Source organism: Haliotis rufescens, unplaced genomic scaffold (assembly GCF_023055435.1).
Source record: "Haliotis rufescens isolate VD_foot unplaced genomic scaffold, xgHalRufe1.0.p SCAF_33, whole genome shotgun sequence".
Classification (NCBI taxonomy): Eukaryota; Metazoa; Mollusca; class Gastropoda; order Lepetellida; family Haliotidae; genus Haliotis; species Haliotis rufescens.
In genome coordinates this window covers 968,526-992,313 of record NW_025964035.1, presented here as the reverse complement: position 1 = coordinate 992,313, position 23,788 = coordinate 968,526, and the positions used below count along the sequence as shown (strand labels likewise).

General features: G+C 40.4%; 1 protein-coding gene across 7 annotated transcripts in view; it reads left to right on the top strand.

Moving 5' to 3' along the window:
• Positions 1-18,085, top strand: part of LOC124151617 (mucin-5AC-like) — a 31,060-nt gene extending 12,975 nt beyond the window's left edge. For 2 of the 7 annotated variants that reach the window (XM_046524171.2, XM_046524170.2), the window contains 19 exons: positions 158-214; positions 595-681; positions 3,287-3,439; positions 3,905-4,042; positions 4,185-4,280; positions 5,141-5,203; positions 5,494-6,006; positions 7,681-7,878; positions 8,574-9,134; positions 10,070-10,423; positions 11,356-11,376; positions 11,723-11,737; positions 12,023-12,049; positions 13,510-13,539; positions 14,056-14,073; positions 15,484-15,510; positions 15,738-15,770; positions 16,054-16,105; positions 17,480-18,085. In XM_046524171.2, the coding sequence (XP_046380127.2) occupies positions 158-214; positions 595-681; positions 3,287-3,439; positions 3,905-4,042; positions 4,185-4,280; positions 5,141-5,203; positions 5,494-6,006; positions 7,681-7,878; positions 8,574-9,134; positions 10,070-10,423; positions 11,356-11,376; positions 11,723-11,737; positions 12,023-12,049; positions 13,510-13,539; positions 14,056-14,073; positions 15,484-15,510; positions 15,738-15,770; positions 16,054-16,067 (2,405 nt within the window). In that variant the 3' untranslated portion in view covers positions 16,068-16,105; positions 17,480-18,085. The remainder of the gene's footprint in view (positions 1-157; positions 215-594; positions 682-3,286; positions 3,440-3,904; positions 4,043-4,184; positions 4,281-5,140; positions 5,204-5,493; positions 6,007-7,680; positions 7,879-8,573; positions 9,135-10,069; positions 10,424-11,355; positions 11,377-11,722; positions 11,738-12,022; positions 12,050-13,509; positions 13,540-14,055; positions 14,074-15,483; positions 15,511-15,737; positions 15,771-16,053; positions 16,106-17,479) is intronic. The other 5 variants (XM_046524172.2, XM_046524174.2, XM_046524173.2 and 2 more) reach the window with 5 other exon arrangements.
• The last annotated feature ends 5,703 nt before the right edge of the window (positions 18,086-23,788 follow it).

Sequence of the window (23,788 nt, the reverse complement as noted above, 5' to 3'; positions counted from 1 at the left end):
TTCCAATATGATCAGAAGTTTTCCACATGTGTGTGTAATAATTGGTTATATATACGAACATTGTGGCTACTAAGTATAGACTGAAGTGTACTAGCAGCTAGGGTCACACCAGCTTACCCTCATAGAACTGTAACAAAATGGTTGTGTTGGACTAAAGGAGCGGCCAGTGTCCCTGACATCACTGCTGGTAACGTCACGTCCACGACGCCATCAGGTTAGTTACACCACCAACACAACCACCTACGTGCCCGACAACATATAATAAAGTCAATTGATGTAAATGAATTTAAGAAAATTTAAAATATTAATCAAGACATTACTTCATGCTTAAATTAATGCATTCGGAAGAAAAAAAACCTTGTCTATATTTATTACATATATTTGATCGAATTTTAACCTTTTGAAACTGGAGTCAATGTTGTATTTATAACCATGGCAGCACTTTTGAAAACACGATCCAATTACAAATCATGAATCATATATTATTTATGAAACACATGTACTTTTAATATAACCTCTTGGGCTTGACTATTTGAGAAGCACGACTTTGACTTTTAATTTGAAAATACAAAATATACACCTCCTCTACGGTAGGTTCGAACACAGACATAGTCTGGGAGGCGAACCCTGATGGAACTGGGGGCATCTTACAAAATACAGGAGGGGTTGTGCCAACAGAAGGTATACCCGTGTACATGGTTGTTGCCTGTTTATGCTTACACGCCACAGCATAGTAGCATATGTTTTGTCAGCAAATTGTTGGTATTAGCATAGCATAGCTAGCTTGTTTGACAAGTTGATTGTGTGGCTGATGACATGTACGTATATGTGAACATGGTCGGGTTGGGGCCTCTTTGTGTGTCCACATGTGTATAGACAGCTTTGTGTGTTGTTTCATACGTGTGTTAGATATACTTTTGCATTATACTTTAGTATTCTCGTAATTCCTAATAAGAATGGGTTACGGTGTTGTGAGTGATAAGTTGCTAAGCAACGGTTTTGTTATTTCCTAAGTGATTGTTATTATGTAGCATATGGCTGTCACGTGACATAGATACAGCAATATAAATGACGTACAGTCAAACAAGGTAAGATATAGTTTGTACACGAAACAGAATGCCAGTAAATCTTTGTGTGAATCTGGCGCTGTCCTTCAGGTGACAATTTAACTACGTTTAGAATAACTCCCACTCTCTCCTTTCAGTGTCTCTCTCTCTCTTACTCTCTCTCTCACTCTCTCACACACTTTCTCTGACTCTCACTCTCTCTCTCGCCCTCTCTCTCACTCTTTCACTCTCTCTCTCACTCTCTCACTCTCACATCTCTCACACACTTTATCTGACTCTCACTCTTTCACTCTCTCTCACTCACTCCTTCACTCTCTCACTCTCTCTCTCATTCTCTCTCTCTCATTCTCTCTCTTTCAATCTCTCAATCACTCTTTCACTCTCTCTCACTCACTCCTTCACCCTCTCACTCTCTCTAACTCTCTCTCATTCTCTCTCTTTCAATCTCTCTCTCACTCTCTCGCACTTTCTCTATCTCATTCTCTCTCTCTCTCATTTGTGTTTCTCTTCTTTTTCAGTGTAATTAATACAGAGTAATAGTGACAGCTATACGCTGCCATGTTGCTTCTGAGTACGCGGCCCTAGCATTACCACATATTATGGCTTGTGTGATATGTATATAATGCACTGCTTCGTCCTCACTAACGGTTAATGTTTCTGTCAACGTGTGCGCTTAGCGTCATGCTTGTTGTGGACAAGTACTAGTTATAACTGTTTCTGAAAACACACAGTTACACACAATTGCATGTAATAGTAGCGATATTGATATATTACCTGATATATCACGCAACTGCTCGTTCGATCAAACATACTTTGTTTTCAAACAACCAAGGGAGCTAATTGTAAATCACACCAAATCCGGCGCAGATAGACCACTTGATATTTACGAGAGCTTCAGTCATTTGCTGCCACTGACACTTACCAAACATCAACTTACAGTATGAATTGGACAAAAGCATTGTGTGTCTACGTACTCAACAGATCTGTACGTAGGTACGCAGTACACGTACGTGTATGTCTTTGAGGTTTCCGAATCTGTTCCTCTTACCTGGATGACACCGAATCTCATCGAATAGAATACGTCATTACATGAATAAAACTCAAGCCCTGGGTGATTTGGCAAGACTTGACTGCCTCAGCTCTAGAAATTTAGCACTGTTCTGGGCTCGATGTGGATTATATTACCTATTTTGTAGATATATATTTCTAAATAAGACACCTTTATGTTCGTCTTGGTGCAATTGTAGCCTGGTGTTCCTCTTTCCCAGAGGTAGAGCGTCTGGCCAGAGAGGGGAAAGTCTGGGGTTCGATCCCCGACCTCGTCATACAAGGCGTTAAGGGGCTAAAATAAAGTCTGGTCGGCTCGGAGTCAGCATACTGCGGCATGGTATCTCAGTGGACTAGCACTATAAAATCGGTATCAGTTCGGACTGGTACAAGCTGACACACACACACACACACACAAACACGTGCATGCATTTCGTTATATAACTGCCATGATCATGGACCCGACGTTAAACCCCATTTCACCCTACCTCATCGGTCATGACTCTTATATCTACATTGTGTCATTACTGTTCAGGGCGAGCATATAGACAAACAGTTGTTAGCACTAGCTTGCGGAAACGTGCTATATGCCTTAATATTAACGTGTTATGTGTTTGCGTATAATTTATGTCTACATGTAGATGCTTTTGTCTTGTGTCGTATCGATGTGTTAGTCCCTATATTGTCCTTATGAATAACTTTTCATAAATGAAAAATTAAATATTGAGTAAAATTGAAATTAACGTACATGTTCATTATTATGACAATTTTAGTAAGTACATTCAACAAATGAAATATATTTTGTGTGAATCGGTTACAAATAGACTTCAAGTATCTTTAATGCTCAGTATAGTGGCTTGTGATATGTGTCGATCTAAAGCCCGAAGTTTAGATGATGTCGTTGTTGATAGTTAATTGTTTTTAGTAGTCCACCACCAGTTGCAAATGTAATTTTGTGATGCGTTATTAGTTTTTGTTACAAGGATTTTATTGTGAAATAAAGTTGTGCTGTAACATGACAGAAACACTGCCGATGCGGAGTAACCTTTCAACTCACTCACTCACTTTGATGCTTGTCACGTGCGGTGATTGTCCTGCCCAGAGATGTGTCTCTGCACGTGCCTAACGTCTGCTTCCCACTTGCTACACCACCATCGTTGTATGCCTTTCAGCAACACCATCGACAGTTGCACCAACTACAACAGAAGCTGCAACTACACCAGCCGATACGTCAACCGTTGGTGCAACCAACCCTCCTACAACTGTTGGTGCCACCGACCCCCCTACAACACCGGGTGCAACCGACTCCCCAACAACGACTCAAGGTAATCTGTAACAAACTGGGATCACTCGCTTTTCGACGCAATGTTCCTATTTACTTGCTGGAGACATTTGCGTTTTATCCATATTTATGCTGAGACCTCATAAATCATCAGGATATTTTGCTATGAACTCGTAGTTATTAATATATTAGTTTTGAACAGTATGTTTGAAATATGACCAACACCCCTCCTCCCATCACAGATATGTGATTCCTCCATTTATATATTTATAACTTTTCCGTAGCTGTAAGGTGAAATATTTCAAATTTGCTATGAATGTTGTATACGGTGGTTGCATGGTAGCAGAGTGAGGGGGAAGCCTAGTGGTTAAAGCGTTCGTTCGCCACGCCGAAAACCAGAGTTCGATTCCCCACCAAGTAAAACCTTTCTGGTGTCCTCCGTCGTGATATTGCTGGAACATGGGTAAAATCGGCGCAAAACCAAACTATCTCACTCACTCTATTGTAGCTGTGACAGACTCAACAGCACAGCCGACAACAACGGGTGCCTCAGGGTCAACAGCCGAGCCAACAACAGCAGCTGAACCAACAACAGCAGCTGCTACAACTGCCGAGCCTTCATCAACGGCAGAACCAACAACACCAGGTTGGTGAAACAACATGATCTTTGCCACAGACGCCAATATAATATATATACAATCTCTATACTTCTATGATAAGGAAAAGGGACTCTTGCAGTCAGAATAAGTATACAATATGAAACTCACACAGTATGTAATCAATTCTAGCCGCTACTACAGAAGCAGCGACAGCAGAACCAACAACAGCAGAACCAACAGCAGAACCTACAACAGCACCTGCAACAGCGGAACCAACCACCACGGGTTATTTGTTGTTCTGCTCTAGCTTTGCTTACTCTGCTCCCCTTCTTATCCTTCGCTTTTCTTCTGCATGTCCTGACTTCCAACTCAAGTTCTTGGATCACTCTTCTCAGACTCTGCTTTCATTGCCTTCTTCATTGGGATATTTAGTACATAGAACGCATGGGATGCTTACTTTTTCGAGAACATCTGTGTCATCATTGGTTATCAAGTGAACCTTTCCTATCATTTTCTCTTTTCCTCCGTTTTACCTTTATGCCCACTAAAATCTGATTAGTTGAGAAATCAAGACTAGTTATTCTCCTGCATTAACGTTTTAAATATTTGCTTTTAGATAGGAAAGTGAATGTTATGAAACTGTTGTCAAGATCTTTTTAATACGTTGGTAATGCACATGTTAGAGATAACGGGATTAGTGGGATGTTAGTGATAATTTATAATAAGTACTGAACATAACCGTGGATTAATGCGGAAAATATGTAAATATTGGGATGAGGTACGGTTAGTCATGTGAGCTCAAATCTTCTGTGTAGAGTACCTCCCCTTTGAAGTGCCAGGAGCCGATGGCCGCGGATTTAAATCCGAATAACGCTCATGTCTCTGCGTTATACAATTTTCAAGAAGTGTTTACAATATGTAGATAGCTTGTCGATGTATTCAGGTTTATGAATTAATGCTGACGTAGTTTACTTATATAGTTTAGGGATCGTTTTCTGTCAGGGTTTTCATGTCGTTATGTGTATTTTGTCTATTCCGCCACTTTCCGCAGGCTGGCTCTAATTAAATAATGTCTGTTGCGTTCATTCCAAATGCAGCGCTTTGTTTTGCGGGTTATGAGTTCAATGACATTACTTTGTACACAGAAACAGCAACTTCGACGGCAGCAGCCTCAACTACAGCAGCGACATCCGAGGCTACAACAACAGGTTTATGTATCTTCCTGTTATTTCCATTTGAGTTTTCAGAATTGCATAAGTGATGGAGATAGATATGGAGTAAATACATGTGTAGTGTGTCCCGTCCGAATTGAAATAATATTTGTTCGTAACGTCACGTGAATATTAATACACGTTTATTTCGCCCAGTTGTGAACTGCGGTGTCTTGTGTGTTCCAAATGTATTAGTAACTAACTGTTAATATTTATATTTATGATACATTGTAAACATTAGTGTATTTGTCATAGAAAACACTAACATTTCAACAATATATATATAGCCGGAGCAACGACAGCAGCATCCACTGAGTCTGTAACAACAGCAGCATTAGTAACAACTGAAGCAGCAACAACAACAGCTGCAGTAACAACTGAAGCAGCAACAACAACAGCAGCAGCAACTACTGAAGCTGCAACGACAACAGCTCCAGCAACTACTGAAGCTGCAACAACCACAGCTGCAGCAACTACTGAAGCTGCAACAACAGCAGCAGCAACAACTGAAGCTGCAACAACAACAGCAGCAGCAACAACTGAAGCTGCAACAACAGCTGCAGCAACTACTGAAGCTGCAACAACAACAGCAGCAGCAACTACTGAAGCTGCAACAACAGCTGCAGCAACTACTGAAGCTGCAACAACAACAGCTGCAGCAACTACTGAAGCTGCAACAACAACAGCTGCAGCAACTACTGAAGCTGCAACAACAACAGAAGCAGCAACCACTGAAGCAGTAACAGCAACAACATCAGCAACAATTACAGAAGCAGTAACAACAGCAACAATTACAACAGGTTTCGAAAGCAACGACTTCATCCTGCACGTCTCACACTTTCCTTTTATCACCCACTCTTTCCTTCTGTCAACAGGAGCATGACCAGGATTAACAGGTTGCACGAAAAAGCGTTTTGCGCGCGCTCTGCACAACGGGACATATATTTTTCTATATATCAATGATATACCGAAAGAGACCGTTTGAGTTACTTTGAACTAATTACTTGCACTCATATTGTTTCAAAGGATTGACGTTCCTATGTTATATACTGAAATGTAAAGGGATACATTTCAACTGAAGGTCTAGACGTTACAATAAGTATCATGTTTGAAGCTGGGACTTCTATGTTATGAGTTTAATCAGCAACCCATGCTTGTCTTAAGAAGCGATTAACGGGATGGGGTGATCAGACTCGCTGACTTGGTTGATGCATGTCGTCATTTCGCAGTTGCGCAGATCGATGTTCATAACGTCAACCAGTGGATTGTCTAGTAAAAAAGACTTTAATCACTCGAATGAAACTTGCTGATACATTTAATTTGGATTAACATTCGTTTTTCTTTTTAAACAATACGTTACGATGTAATTGAGTCACATCCTTTCAGGCAATATGAATTTGTGTGTGTGTGTGTGTCTATAAATATATATGACTAACATTACCGGTATATTGTTTCTCATATGCACGTCTGATGATGATATGAGTCTTCTGGAAGAACAATGTCTCACATCTCTACACTCATCTTTGTTATCAACTTGCATGTGACTCTTGCCTTGGTTAGCCCAGTGTTTGTGGTGGTTGATCAGCATATATAAGATCATCGGTCGAATGTCATATTGGTATGATAGGTTCTGTTCTTTGGCATCGTCTGGATGAAACATTTACTGAAAGCGGCATCATGCCAAGCATACTCACTCATGTTCCGTCCATCCATCTTTCACCACTGCATTCGTTCAAGCATTTACTCAGCAAAGTCTCCTATCATATCAAGTGACAAAATGATCAAAATGACACCTGATTTAATGGAGCATGTCCTCACAGAAGAACATCTATCAAGATGAATATACTAAATACCGTATTCGACATAAAAAGCGCCCAGGGCGCTCTCAAAATTAGAAACAGGGGGCTCTTATCAGAATATTATTTTGGTGAAAAAAAAACAGAGTTGAAAGATTTCGTGGTTTATGCTGACAGCCTGAAATGTTTTTATACGACAGATATATTTTTCCAGAATTTAATTCCCCAAAATAAAGAATGCATGTTACACACGTATTATACACGAATATATGTCTTGTGTGCATTGATCAATCGGAATGGGTGCTAATAGCGATTGTTCACTAGCCAATATATTAAAAAATATCGCCGTGGGCGCTAATTAGAGCGGTGAGCTTATTACGTCGAATACGGTAATACAAATACAATTTCCTGAAAGTTATATCACTTCGTGCTGACGCTGGGAAGGGAAACGTGATACAAATGGTAGATTGAATTATATGGGTAAATATTACCGACCACAGTGCGCATATGAACTGAACCACTCTCAAATGATAACCACCTTGGTTTAGGCCCGACTGTAGATACAGATATAGTTTTTTTTGGTCAGTGTAAGGCACACCGTCGTGATTGTATCTCACAGTACCTGAAGATTCAGCGGAACTTATTCATATACTTCATTGTGGTGTACTATATTTGCAGCTGATGCAGGCACTGCAACATCGTCAACGATGACCCCAGTTGTGACTGTTACAACTACGATCGCTGCTGCTTCGACCACTGCTGCTGCAACAACAGCTGCTGCCTCCACCACAGCACCACCTGCTACCACCACAGCAGTCCCTGCTACCACCACGGCAGCCCCTGCTACGACAGCTGCGGCAACTGCGCCAACACCAGGTAAAACGAAATACATTGTTTAGGGACCGACCATTTAATGTTTTGAAGCTAGGTATTTGTTCAGCAACAAATACAAAACCATATATTTTGTTTTAAAATACAAATTGCATCAATGTCATTTTTGTGCCAGATTTTTTTTTCAGCAATATTAATCATAATTTGTTTTCAGGATTTTTCGGGGACAATTGTTTTCTTTTCGCTAAAATTCAAGGCCACCCCCGTCTCCGAATATCAGATGGTCGGCCCCTTAAGTGATGCGGTAACCTGTCAGATTATCTTGATTGTGTGATGTTTTCCAAATGGGGGAAACTTTAATATATCCACTGCCTTTGGCCCAGGTCAGGGGTAGGGGTAGAGTTAAGGTTAGGGTAAGAGCTTGAGTTAGGGTTAGGGTTAGGGTTAGGGTTAGGGTTAGGGTTAGGTCATTTCAATTTGTAACGTTCAAACCAGGCAGTAACTAATTAACTCACGATATGCATTGTACATATTCGTTCCTCAAGTTTGTCTTAATTTGGAACAAGATGTGACTACGATTTCCATAACAATATGTAAACACAAGAACACTATAGAGATAATAGAGACCATAAAAAGAAGGAACATTAGGAAATCAGAAACGTGTCACCAACCATAACTTGATTGTTGCTACAACTGGCGTCAAACAATACTCACTGTCTCTTACTCTCTCTTCTTCACAGCACCATCGACGGGCGTGTACCAATACACACCAGGAAGTCTGGCCGCTCAGAACGAGGTGCGTCGACTTATGCGTCTGGCTGGTTATATGGCTGACTTCATCGAGAAGATCATCAAAATGATGCCACTCATCACACCCGAGGAGTTTAAAGTCGCCCAAGCTGGAGTTGAGAAGATCCGAGGAACCACCCAACCTCAGACGACCACCCCTGCTCCAACCCCCGCACCGACATTACCTCCAGTCATCAATACCAACGTCGTTCCCCAGAAACCCTCCTACCCAACAAATCAGTTCAACCCTTACAACCCTTACAACCAGTACCCACAAAACTACAACCGGCAGGTCCTCAACAAGTACGGCCAACCCACGTGGCAGCAGAACACTAATGTTCCAACAAAGACTTGGCCATCGTACCCCCCCAGGTCTGGCCAGAACCCATGGCCTTTGCAGAACAATCAGCAGACCGCACAGACCAGCTGGCCCACACAACAGAGAGTAACGCCACGACCACAGATTCCTCAGACAGGTCAGAACTCGTGGAATGCACAGAACAAGGTTCCTGGTAAGTCTGGTGGCATGGTACTGAACATGTGTCAACAACACATAACCAATTCCTGATAATAGTTGTTTGAAAAAAATGGTCATCATCTGTTTCTAGTTTTATTGACATGATGTCATTGACTTTCTTGAACATGTTTCGTTTATTTGTTTATTGTCACACTCCAGTACTCCAGCTGTACGACGGCGGTCCGTAAATAATCGAGTTTGGGCCAGGCAGTCCAGTAATTGACATCATGAGCATCGATCTACCTTATTGGGATACGATGACATACATCACCAATCGATACTTGTCGTACGAGGCGACGAATTGGATTGAATGGTCAGAATCGGTTTTATAATTGATTGTATACTTTCGTACCCCGACGGCTGGAGACGCTGTTCATAATATCAATCACTGGTTTGTCTGAACGAGACTCGATCATTTACAGGCCACCTTCATATAGCTGGGCTATCGCAAAAAAAATAAAATGGTTTTGATGAAATATCCAAACTTGCTGCATGATACTCCCTGACATTATATAAAGTTTCCCTTGATGGAAGCGAGATAATTATATGAAGGGTATGCACTCATACCGACGTATGTGTTCCTGAACGGCTGCAAATTTCCTGATTTGGCTACCAGTACAGAAACACAAGAACATGCCTCTGAGCCGAATAAAATACCTGATAGTCAGAGTCCTTTCAAAGCTGGAATTTTGTGCGGCGACAAACAACAAACACAATACAAATAACATATGTATGATCTGGGGTTCTGTTCCTATCCAGACTACCCAAGAGTTCAACACTAAGTGACAGGCATTCACATCTTTCGTAAAGATTTGATTTGTGTAAACAGGCAGTTGACCCATGTTTTGAAAGGCAAAAATGGAATTGATGACATGTTTTACACGCTACATCAAAATAAAATCATGAATAATTTCTATCTCCCACTCGTAGCTGTAAATCCGTACAACCAGCCAAACACTGCCCCGAAGACTGGCATCAAGTCCCCCTACGGCAATCAGGGAATCATGGCACCGACGTCAGGTACACCAGCAGGAGTCGACCCCTCTAAGATCCGCTATTTCGGTACAGTCACCACCACGCAGGCTCCACAGCTCAGGCCCTACCCGCCCTACCAGAACATGCAGCGCTTCCAGCCTCCTACATTCGGCCAAGTTTTTCCCCCGAGCTACTCCAACATGTTCGGTAGAAGCCAGAACATGAACAGACCAGTGCCCACACCAATGGTGTCACAGAGGCAACAGCAGCAACGACAACAACAACAGCAACAACAGAGCAATCAAAATGGTGAGTTAGTTACGCGAACGGAACATGGCCTCATTTCACGAAGAGATCGTTTGAGTGGTAAATCAATGTTAATGCCTGGGAATCGTCTTGACGTTAAGATTGTTTTTTGAATCCAACTCTGGACTTATACTCTTAGAAAGCATATACTCTTATAAAATTCATATGTTTTTCCTTATGACTAGTGCGATCCGAATGCACACATATATTACAGATCAAACATTTTTTATGCTAAATATTTTTTCCATAATACATTTCTCTGATCCCTAATTGAACTGTGAATATTTCGTAATACATTTCTCTGATCTCTAATCGGACTATGGGTATTTCGTTATATATTTCTCTGATCCCTAATTGAACTGTGAATATTTCGTAATACATTTTCTGATCTCTAATCGGACTGTGAATATTTCATAATACATTTCTCTGATATCTGATTGGACTGTGAATATTTCGTAATACATTTCTCTGATCTCTAATCAGACTATGAATATTTCGTTATATATTTCTCAGATCCCTAATTGGACTGTGAATATTTCGTAATACATTTCTCTGATCTCTAATCTGACTATGAATATTTCGTTATATATTTCTCTGATCCCTAATTGGACTGTGAATACATTTCTCTGATCTCTAATCGGACTATGAATATTTCGTTATATATTTCTCTGATCCCTAATTGGACTGTGAATACATTTCTCTGATCTCTAATCGGACTATGAATTTTTCGTTAAACATTTCTCTGATCTCTAATCGGACTGTGAATATTTCGCGATACATTTCTCTAATCCGTAATTGGTCTGTAAATATTTCGTAATACATTTCTCTGATCTCTAATTGGTCTGTAAATAATTCATAATACATTTGATCAAATCACATTCATCACTGAAGATAATTTTAGTTACATGTTCAATTATAATTCTCTTATATTTCAGTTGCTGCAATAGTTTTGAACGGTAGGTCAATAACTGTTATGCATGCAGAACGTTTTAATATGACTTGAATATGGCATTAATATATGTAATATCTTTACTGACAATTTTTATTAGAGTAAGGTGTGTTGATGTAGAAAGGAGATCAATACTAGTATTTGTCAAGGTTTATCTGAAATAAAGTAAATACTATATTAGAATCAAGATGGTACCATACGCTTCTTATCAAACATAAGAAACAAGGAAAACTGATTACTTTCATAAAAAGTTGAATTTAAACATTTCGCATAATTTCAGTGTATTGTTTAATTCCTGATATTTATTGCAAGTCTAAACGTTATCTCACAATCGTCATCACATTGTCTTTCAGCTTTACAAACAGGAGGTAAGTGACTCAATATTTGATATGCATTAATAGCATTTACTTAAAACTAGCCTATGTTGAAATCAATTTATCATTAATGCATGGATCGAAGGTTTTGTTAAATAAGAGTATTTGTTATCTTGGTCTCAGTCGTTGATTACAATGATCCTCCTCATGGATCTGACATCAGCTGTAACACTCTATCAACAACGGTTTCCTAGAAACGTTTTTAAATATCACAATCTTTTTACTTTTCCAAAGAATTGTCAGAGTGAAATTAATTCATGTCTATTATGTTTTTTGCAGAGGTGAACCCTTCGATGCTACTTTTTAGTAAGTAATTATCAATTATTTTGTAAGTGTTCGAACTCGCATACTGTAAGGAAATATCAAAATGACGCCACTCTTTCAGTGAGTGAGTGAGTGAGTGAGTGAGTGAGTGAGTGAGTATGGTTTTACTATTAATATACAGAGTATGTTATTGCTATCACATCTTGAAGACAGAAACACAAATGGGATTCCAATGTGTACTGAATAACATAAAATATAATTGCACAAAGTTAATATATTTGAACTATGAATTTACCGAGTGTGGTATAATACCGATCGTATCTTGAAGACAGAAGTGGGTGAGTGAGTATGGTTTTACGCCGCTTTTAGCAATATTCCAGCAATATCACGGCGGGGGACACCAGAAATTGGCTTCACACAGTGTAACCATGTCGGGAATCGAACCCGGGTCTTCGGCGCGACGAGCGAACGCTTTAACCACTAGGCTACCCGACCGCCCCTTCTATCAGTGATTGTAGCTGTATCATTATCATTATCTTAGTACATGCACATAATTATCAACTGAGGAAGGTTATCCACTTTGCAGAGTTAAGTCCCTTGGATGGTCCATGATCCAATGAATTTTCACCCTACGTTTGTCAGCACGATACTCCTGGGAGTCACCAGTGTGGTAAACGTCTTTGGCCTGGCCATTCAATCGGCCATCAATTAGACATTCCAAAATCTTCTTTTGTTCAGATTTCAAATTTTGAATCGATATTTTTCAAAGTTCAGTCTGGAATGGAAGTCGACGGTTTGAAACTAGTGCCATAAAGCTCGAAAAGGGCGTTGTCTGATTGGCCAATGTCGACTTCTTGTTAGTCATTAATTGTTCTGTCAAAGTTCGAGAAAGGTCGTTCTGATATGGGCTGTAATCGGCCCTCCGACCTTTTTGTAGCAGTAGCTTTGTTTGTGTGTTTCTTCACTCAGCAATAGTCCAGCTATATGACTCAGGTGTGTAAATAATCGACATCATGAGCATCGATCGATCCATGCAACTGAAATACGAAAACATGCATCAACCAAGTCAGCGAATCTGTGTGTCTGTGTCTGTCTGTGACTGAGTGTGTGGGTGTGGTGAGTTAAGGCCAGATGTTGGTTATTTCCTGGTTTACGGATATTCACTCACCAACACATGCAACAAGTTTGATCAATTCATATTTATTACTTAATAGTTGTGTACTTGTATCGTCGACATTGAAAGGACTAACGTTAATTCAACCAAAGGTGATGAAAAAAGACGGATTACGCAGGGATCATGCTTTTACTTCGAAACAAACGAACTTCGATACATCCCAGGTTCGACATATCGGTGTTTGACTGTTTCATATATTGATTATTTAGATATTGGGAATTTTGATTGTTTGAATAGGTAATTCGAAAAATATTAATAGTTTCGCCTCAGTACAGCTAAAGTTAAGACGATCTTTGTTTAATGTCACGGAATTAATTTTCCTTTCTAGGTTTACCGAAACAAGCACGGACTAATCCAGGTTTGTCAATATTCCTTATTTGTTTTTTTAGTTGAATGAGGGTGTGAGTGAGTATGGTCTTACGCCGCTTTAAGCAACACTCCAGCAATATCACGGCGGGGAACACGAATAATGGTAATTCGGTACTTCACACATTGTGTCATGTGGGGAATCGAACCTGGGCCTGCGGTGTGACTAGCGAACGCTTTAGCCACTAGGCCACCCCATGCCTGAAACGAACAAAATCATACACATATGTAATAGTGCATGTTGTTGAATGAGAATTCATTCATAAGTACTTTGATACAGGTTTCCCTAAACCGCGTGAGTATAACTCCAAAACTTCGTCTTGATGGTATCATGTACATACAGTGATCTGATCCTGAAGCCACATCGATAAATGCTTTATTTATATCTCTGAATGTGAATCTTTGTAACAGTTATGAAATTGATACACTGCATACAGTACATGTTGACTATAGCATGGCGTGTATCTATCCCAGCTGATCACTAAATGTGTATTTACTTTGTTTGCAGTTGTCCAGTCGATAATTGGTAAGCATGGAGACTATCACCAGCTTTTAGCTTTGTTTGTTTGTTTTGTTTTGTTTAACGCCGCACTAAACAATATTCCAGCTATATGACGGCGGTTTGTAAAATAATCAAGTCTGGACCAGGGAATCCAGTGATTGACATCATGAGCATCGATCCACGCAATTGAGATCGATGACATGTATCAACCAAGTCAGCGAGCCTGACCACCCGATCCCGTTAGTCGCCTCTTACGACAAGCATAACCAGCTTTTAGTATTACATGTGTTATGTTATTCCTGTAGAAATGTGTATGAATAAGTAAAAACAGGTTCCGTGAATATTAATTACCTTGGTAACGCGAGTGACCGGTTCAAATGACCCTCCATTTACTTCGCTGCAATGTTGTGTGGCTAAGCTATTGTTTATTCGACGTTAAATCACACTATGCAGTGGCGTCTTTCACCAGTTTGTACAAAAGGTGTAGGATATAATGCTTGAATATATCTTTTAACAGTTTATACACTGTATATCACATCGATGTGTTATTGTTATATGTGTGTTATGTGTTGAAGTTAGTGTGATTGGCTAAAGGCCGTGGTTGAAGTTAGTGTGATTGGTTGACTGGCCGGGGTTGAAGTTAGTGTGATTGGCTGAAGGCCGTGGTTGAAGATAGTGTGATTGGTTGACTGGCCGAGGTTGATGTCAGTGTGATTGTTTGGCTGGCCGTGATTGAAGTTAGTGGGATTGGTTTAAGGCCGTGGTTGAAGTTAGTGTGATTGGTTTAAGGACGTGGTTGAAGTTAGTGTAATTGGTTTAAGGCCGTGGTTGAAGTTAGTGTGTTTGGTTGGCTGGCCGTGGTTGAAGTTAGTGTGATTGGTTTAAGGCCGTGGTTGAAGTTAGTGTGATTTGTTGAAGGCCGTGGTTGAAGTTAGTGTGATTGGTTTAAGGCCGTGGTTGAAGGTAGTGTGATTGGTTGACTGGCGTGGTTATGGTAGAATGTTAACGTGGCTTGTGCATGGTAGAATGATCTGAATGGTATTGGTCTGTTTCCTTAGCTTGGGTGTTGCAGAATGGCAATGGACTGTTAGCATGGCGTGAGAGTGTAGGTATATCTTTGGTTCTTTAAAGTGGTTTGATAGAAGTGATATGTGAGTGCTTAAATGAGAGATGTTTGCATGGTGTCCTTGTTTAGGAGGTTTAGAGTAAAGAGAACAACTCATGGTGTGTGTCGGTGTTTCTGACATGTGTCATGGTGTGTGTCGGTGTTACTGACATGTGTCATGGTGTATGTCGGTGTCACCGACATGGTAAAGGCTATGAAACAGGAGAATGAGTAAGTAAAGTAAAATTATGTCTTTGAACATAAACAAAATGCAAGATATATTTTAAAGATTTTCATGTTTTGAATGTGCCATCCATTTCTTTCCTCAGCAAACCCTGATATGTTTACGGAAATGGGTAAGTAATGAGTTCTATTTGAGATATTTCAGATAAATTGTTAAAACAGCAATGATGTGGTAAATAGTTTATTGGTGTGCAACGAAAAAAGTAGATAACCATAAAAAATCCTCCTAAACATAAAATGGATGATATCAGATTTGAGTTTAACATTTAACCAGGAGAAGTTCATGGGCACACACAATAGGTTAATTTATGGTATCTCATGCGTGTTTATTTTCTTGCAGCCGAGACACCCGCAGGAATAGCTACTATCATGAGTAAGTAATACTTATAATGATAATAATGATGATGATGATGATAATAATAATAATAATCCGGATTTGAAAGTATGTAATCCGAACAGTCACGTGACCTCGAATACCGGAAGCGAGTGTAAACTATATTTAATCGTGGTCGAAGGTTTGAGTGTTCGGTAATCAGGTCCAGGTGAGGGGGCTTGAACTTGACAGCGGTGCATAACTACAAAGAAACATAAAATATCCATTTCGAAAAATGCTAATATCAAAATACTATAATTCTAATTCTAACATTTTATTTCAGGAATGATGGGCTAACAAGGCTAACTGGCATCGAGGTATAACTTCACACGAAGGTATTATTACTATATTTCATGTTTTTTAGGTATGTAAATATATAATTCCGATTTCTTTGCAATATGTTTTATGAATAAAGAAACAAGGATTTGGTGAAAAAAAGAAGTGTCAATAATGCAGATGTTAGATTACAGCGCTTGTCCATTTTACTCAACTAATCTCTTGTTGACTGGGGGCGGTCGGATAGCCTAGTGGTTAAAGCGTTAGCTCGTCACGCCGAAGACCCGGGTTCGATTTCCGACATGGGTACAATGTGTGAAGCCTAGTTCTGGTGTCCCCCGCCGTGATATTGCTGGAATATTGCTAAAAGCGGCGTAAAACCATACTCACCCACTCACTTGATGACTGAAGATGTGCTGATGCGGCAAAAAACATTATCACTCACTCTAGGTGAATACAGAAGTAGTGAATCTGAAACAAAAGTAACAATGGCTGAATATATCAGAAACAATATGTTCAGGGATGCTGCAAATGTGATTTGTTTCGTGGGCGGACTGGGCAAAGCTGTTGTTCTATGTGTTAAATAATTTGTCCTTGACCTTCACTGTCAATGCCTCGCGCTCGACATTAAGGGGCTAAAACAAAGACTGGTTGGCTCGGAATCAGTATACTGTGTCTGAGTGGACCGCCTCCGTGGTCTAGTTGTAGAGCGTCCGCCCGGAGAGCAGAAGGTCCGGGGTTCGATCTCAGGCATACCAAAAGACGTTAAAAGATGGTACTTGTTGTTACCCTGTCTGGCGCTCGTCATTAAGGGGCTAAAACAAGGACTGGTCGACTCGGAGTCAGTATATTGTGTCTGAGTGGGGTATTCATGTTAAACTGCCGCATGGAATCTCAGTGGGCTAGCACTATAAATCGGCATAGGGCCGGACTAGTACAAGCAGCCACACAATCACGTACACGTACATGCACGTCGCTATATAAGTGCAATAATCTTGGACGCGACGTTAAACCCAATTTCACCTCACCTCACCTGTGTCTGAGTGGGGTATTCATGTTAAACTGCCGCATGGAATCTCAGTGGGCTAGCACTATAAATCGGCATAGGGCCGGACTAGTACAAGTAGCTACGCACACACACACACGGCATGCACGTCGCTATATACGTGCAACAATCTTAAACGCGACGTTCACGTTACCTCATCAAAGTGGCAAACGTTTAAGACGTGAATCACATTGCTCTTTCGGCCAACGATAAACGGCCACGCCATGACGTAACTGACACATTGTTCATGGCACCGTAAAACACTACTCACACACTCATCAACGTCGTCAACGGCGTGTATACATTGACAAAGATGTTGCTGTTGCGGTATTACTTATCTGTGTGTACAATGCAGTAAATGTATCGTTCTTCTTGATATCTCTTTCAGCGCAGATATCGTTGGACAAGAGATGGAATAAGGGGATACAACGCTCTCAGAATCCAACGTTTCGAATGACCTTGGTGGTAGCAGAATCCTACTTACGAACTCCCGCAGAGCCTGCATAACACAGGGCTCTAAATGTGCATTTCATATATCATTTTACGAACAGAAGTCCTAATATCCCTTTACAAGGGCATATTTGAGTAAACGAAATTCATTTTAACCGAATACGACCCAATATGGTCTTGCATATTTTTCACTTTTGATAAATAATTTTCGGTCAGAAGTCAAGCTGCTCATCGACGCAAATATTTATTTTCACAATTTCAACATATTTCTGTATTGTATATGCTCTCTTGTGCGAAGAGCAATCTTGAATGTGACAATCACTGTTGCATTTCTGTAGATTGCCCGAATTGAAATATGAAAAAGTCAGTTCATAATTTATTCGAATCGATAGCAAAGTAGGCATCGCGTGATTGTAAATATTTATTGGAAAGTAAGGTTGGCAAATTTTTGACATTGTAATCAAATAATAATGATTACTTGTTAATTTAATTATTTTGCTGTGAGAAAAACAAAGTATTGCAAAATAAACAATATTTCATCATATCCTCCGTGTATGTCTTTGTTTTGTATAATCTTCTGCATGGAAGCCAGGAGCAATTGCGACCCCGGGGAGTACGGGGATGCGACAAGACGAGTTCGGTCCACTCGATTTCTTCTCGTACAGATTCGCTGTGCGGAGTTGCGTCCCTTGGGCACTCCAGAAACCTATGATTGTTGGTTCGAATCCCGGTTCGCCCCGATTATGTTTCTAGGTTTGTCAGCACCATACCCGTGCTCAGTGGTAAACGTCTGAGACCTGCATCACTTCGGGCTTTCCTCACACATTAACCTAACACGCCGTGATACAACTGGAAAACTGTTAAAAGCGGTGTCAAACCAAACTCATTCACTCACTTACTCTTCTCGTACATCCATAACCTCGGCAAGCAATGTCGTAGGGACACTGCATACATTCTGATCCAGTGGAACTATTGAACGTCAACACAATAGTCTAAGTAGTCTCGATTATACCAGGAAACAGATTCCAGTGGATGTAAACATCAAAATAGAGGTGACAATTATGTGAATGGATCACTGGAAATCAGTCCTGTGCCTGGTACTGGCGAAACTTGTAGACATGTCCTGTCGTACCCTGTGAAGCGACACGCCACAAGCTACACGGCCGTCGTTTTGAAGACAGTAATGCGGTATACACTTTGATTTGAAGACTGAAGGAAACAGATTTGGTTGGTTGGTTTGATGTTTTACACCGCACTCCGCAATATTCGAGCTATATGACGGCGGTCTGTAAATAATCGGGTGGTGAGGCTCGCTGACTTGGTTGATGCATGTCATCGTATCCCAAATGCGTGGAGTGATGCTTAGGAAGTCAATCACAGGATTGTCTGGTCCAGACTCGATTATTTACAGACCGCCGTAATACAGCTGGGATATCGATATTGCTGAGTGCGGCGTTAACCAACCAACCAACCAACAAACAAACAAACAAACTAACAAACAAACACTGACAGCGTGGACATGGCCCCTGACATGGAGACGATGGTCCCTTGTCTCGCCATCATTTCAAGTTAGCATCCGGGAAACTGCCACCCGTAAAAATATATCACCCCCTCAAACGAAAACAATAAGAAACAAACAAGGAACAAACGAACTAAAATTAAAACAAAATGAAAATAAATACCCCCCCCCCCCCCCCCCCCCCCGCCACTGCACACACACGTAACAAAACAACAACAAAACAAACTAAAACAAAGCAAAAAAACAAAAACCTTAACCCAAAACAATCAAAACAAATAACTTAAAATTAGCAACAAAAAATCAAATAAAATCGGATAAATTAAACTATTTCCATCCCATTTGTGTGTACAACATCCATGCGTCCCCAACATTTAATTCCTGACGTCCGTTACACAGATGCATCTCCCACACGTCACTCCGTAAACAAAACTTTGTTGTAGCAACTAGTGGTTGTTCATTGGAGTGCCGACCTACATACGCCCCATGCTTCGGTTATATTCCAGCTGAACTAGGAACTGTTCAACAGAACGCAGGTAATTGTTGTCTTGTACGCAGCAGATATAATCTATATCTAAACAACAAAATCAGTAAACGCGCTTTCGTGTCACTGGATTGTCTGGTCCAGACTAGCTATCGTTTAATTGTCTGGGGACGACGCGATTGTTCACAGGCCACCGTCGTATGATGTGCTAAGTGCTGATGTGTGGCTTCAGGCAAGTAACGAACACTTACTTTCTTATGCAAATTGTGTGAGCGGTACGGGCTAGAGCAGGACATGCTTACCCTTCTCGCGAACACCTGTTGACATCACTGATTTTTAGTGATCCATTGATATATTTTCCAGCATCATTTGGCCTTTTATGCACAATGGAATCTGAAGCTGGCGTTGAGGTATTTGACTACTCGGCAGTATTGGGATACGATAACATGCATTAACCAAGTCAGCGAGCCTGACCACCCGATCCCGTTAGTCGCCTCTTACGACAAGTATAGTCGCCTTTAACAGCAAACATGGGTTGCTGAAGACCTATTCTACTCTGAATATTCCCCATTTTTCAGAACGTCCAGCCCTAACTGACTGTGGTCATGTCCAATTACAGATGACCACATAAACCCGACCTTTCTGAGATATTGCACGTACGTACCCGCCATGTTGACTATAGCATGGCGTGTATCTATACCAGCTGATCACTAAATGTGTATTTACTTTGTTTGCAGTTGTCCAGTCGATAATTGGTAAGCATGAAGACAATCACCAGCTTTTAGTTTTGTTTGTTTGTTTTGTTTTGTTTAACGCCGCACTCAACAATATTCCAGCTATATGACGGCGGTTTCTAAAATAATCAAGTCTGGACCAGGCAATCCAGTGATTGACATCATGAGCATCGATCCACGCAATTGAGATCGATGACTTGTATCAACCAAGTCAGCGAGCCTGACCACCTGATCCCGTTAGTCGCCTCTTACGACAAGTATAGTCGCCTTTAACAGTAAACATGGGTTGCTGAAGACCTATTCTTCTCTGGATATTCCCCATTTTTCAGAACGTCCAGCCCTAACTGACTGTGGTCATGTCCGATAATAGATGACCACATAAACCCGACCTTTCTGAGATATTGCACGTACGTGCCCGCCTAGCCAACTCCCACACGGTAGGTAATAAAATCTCCTTGTTTGTGATGTCAGCCACAATATGGTTCAACTTATACCGGTCTGCGAGAAATTAATAACTGTGTCACACAAACATCACACAACAAAACTGAGCAATAATCAAGCTATATGTAGGCGGTCTGTAAACAATCGATTTTAGACCAGACAATCCAGTGAATGACATCACAAGCATCGATCCACGCAATTGGGATATAATGGCACGCATCAACCTAGTCAACGAGTCTGACCACCCAATCTCGTTAGTCGCCTCTTACGACACGCAAAGTCTCCTTTTACGGCAAGCATGGGTTGCCAAAAGCCTATTCTATCCCGGATCTTCACGGTTAAGTGAAGATGCAAATTACTCTCGTGTTTGACTTTGGTTTTGAGACTGATAGACATAATTATAAGATAAATTAGTCATGCTCTAGTGTTAATAATTGGAAGAGGACACATGTTTTGTTTAGGAGTATGAACAAATATATTATCCTGGACAGAACATGATGTCTTGAAAGATTCACAACCTCAAATGATTATGTTTATTGTACAAAGAATAACAACTCATTTACTCCATTAAATATTCCTGTAGTTATGCGATGCTCCTTGGAGATATAGCATTGATCCGTATTACTTACAATATTTAAATGCATTTAGTAGTTTATGAAATATGAACCGCTCTGTGTGAATAGACCGTTACTGGTAAACAATACCATTGAAGATAAAAAACTTGTGACTGCCAAAACATTTCAGACTGCTGCATACATGTTGGTCCTATGACAGTGTCAGCCGAATTCTGCGGTAAAATAATCAAAATTCTGCGGTAACATTTTCAAAATTCTGCAGAAAAATGACATAAATCCTGCTGATTTTTTTCCCCTTTAAATTATATTTTTAGGATATAATGTGAACTTATGTAGAATATTTAAAAGTGAGAACCATTTGTTTCAACCTTCGTTGTACTTTAGGATCCATTTGTCATATGTTTGGATATCAATTAAGTGCATAATTCGATTAGGAAAGTTTGAAAATAATCAAACTAGTGATTGGTAAAAGAGCAATTTCCGCGATTTTTCTGCAGTTCTGTGGTATGTCACATTTTCTGCAAGTCTTTCCGCGTGCGCGAAATTGCAGAATTCGTCTGGGACTGATATTATCACAGGTGACTTCTCTATTGTTGACAATAACAATCTTCGTAAGTTATTCACATATGGCCCAAAATATCGTGAATACTCTGCTTTGAACTGGGATCACAACTTTAGAATAATTAAATATGCTGTCGAAGTGTATGCTTTTGGCTTGACTCTAAAACCTGACAACATGTCCTTTCCTCTTTTGTACTGGATATCATGCTGGGTCCAGTAACTGTACCTACATATCCCTGTTTCAAGTGAGTGAGTGGGTGAGGTTGGTTTTACGCCGCTTTAAGCAATATTCCAGCAATATCACGGCGGGGGACACCAGAAATGGGCTTCACACATTGTACCTATATTTGGAATTGAACCCGGGTCTTCAGCGTGACGAGCGAACGCTGTAACCACTAGGCTACCCGACCGCCCTGTTTCAGAGGTCAACCATAATCCTTACTACGACCAAGGAAGACGTTTCATTACAGTCACAGACAGCATTTGAGATAATTGATAATAATTGATAATTGATAATTGTGGATTCTCAAAACTTAAAGGTTGGCTTGAAGGTTTGCTTTCTCAGGTTAGAAACGGGGGCACGGGTGGCCCAGTCGTCTAAGGCGCCGCGATTCGCTGTGCAGAGTTGCGTCCCTTGGGCACGCCAGAAAACTATGATTGTGGGTTCGAATCCCGGTTCGCCCCGATTATGTTTCAAGGTTTGTCAGCACCATACCCGTGCTCGTGGTAAACGTCTGAGACCGGCATCACTTCGGGCTTTCCTCCCACATTAAGCTGACACGCCGTCATATAACTGGAATACTGTTAAAAGCGGCGTTAAACCCAACTCACTCACTCACTAAGGTTAGAACCAAATGGTTCAAATGTTTCAAAACAGGTGATTCGTTCAACTTAGTACACCATTACCCCACAAGACGAACTTACAGAAATACTTCATCCTTGAAGCAGTGGTTACTCAAAGCTGTAGTATTACAATATGATGTTATTGTATGAAAACCAAGGAATCAGTAATTTGGTATATGGTGTATAATCCTTATTAAATGATGGCGGATATGGATATGTTTGGCATAATCAATGTGTACCAAATAATCCAGATGCGTTCTTATAATCTAACCGCCAACGACTCAGTAATATTTACTTACCAAAATGGACATCGCACGTTTTATGTTCAGAAAAATACAATTATTACAAGTTTATTTCCCCAGAATACTATTTGCCTGATGTCACTACTAAAAGATTTCAAACAATTTAGATGAAGCTCTCGTGGACTAATTGTTGAAGTAGACATACAAGTAGAAGCTCAGCTAGAGAATTCAGAATTCGTGACAATCTGATTTAAATGCGATTGGAGATGAGTTTTATTTTCTGTAAGTTTGTCCAAAATACGACTGTCTGAGAAGTAAATATATAGAACTGCCTTCTTATATACACCAGTTTATATCGAACATGTCAACAGCTGATGATGGTACTCTTAATCAACTATCAATGTTCCTTTATCATGATATGTTAATTAGAATAGGAACTGTTAAACAGTTTGCGACCACTACCAAAGAGAATTGTACTATGGCCTTTAAAACATAAGAGATATCCTTATTCTTACCCTATCCCGGTGACCAGGATAAAGTCTCATATGTATATTCCAAGTTTCAGGACAATTTGTCAAAATGAAAGCAAATATCATCTAATGTTCACTGAGAAAACTATCCGGGAAATCCTAGACTTCCTGATAGGTAACATCAAAAGAAAACTGGGGATAGAACATTTTGGTAAGACGTAGGCATTCCTGTTCACCGCCTTACTGATCTGTACCTTTATGCATACGAGTCAGAATTGCTGCTCGGATTGGCAAAATGAAAACGAAAATTTGATCAAGTGTCACTTACGCTTCGGGTATATTGACGATAAGATATCGTTCAATAACGGTTAAATAGCAAAT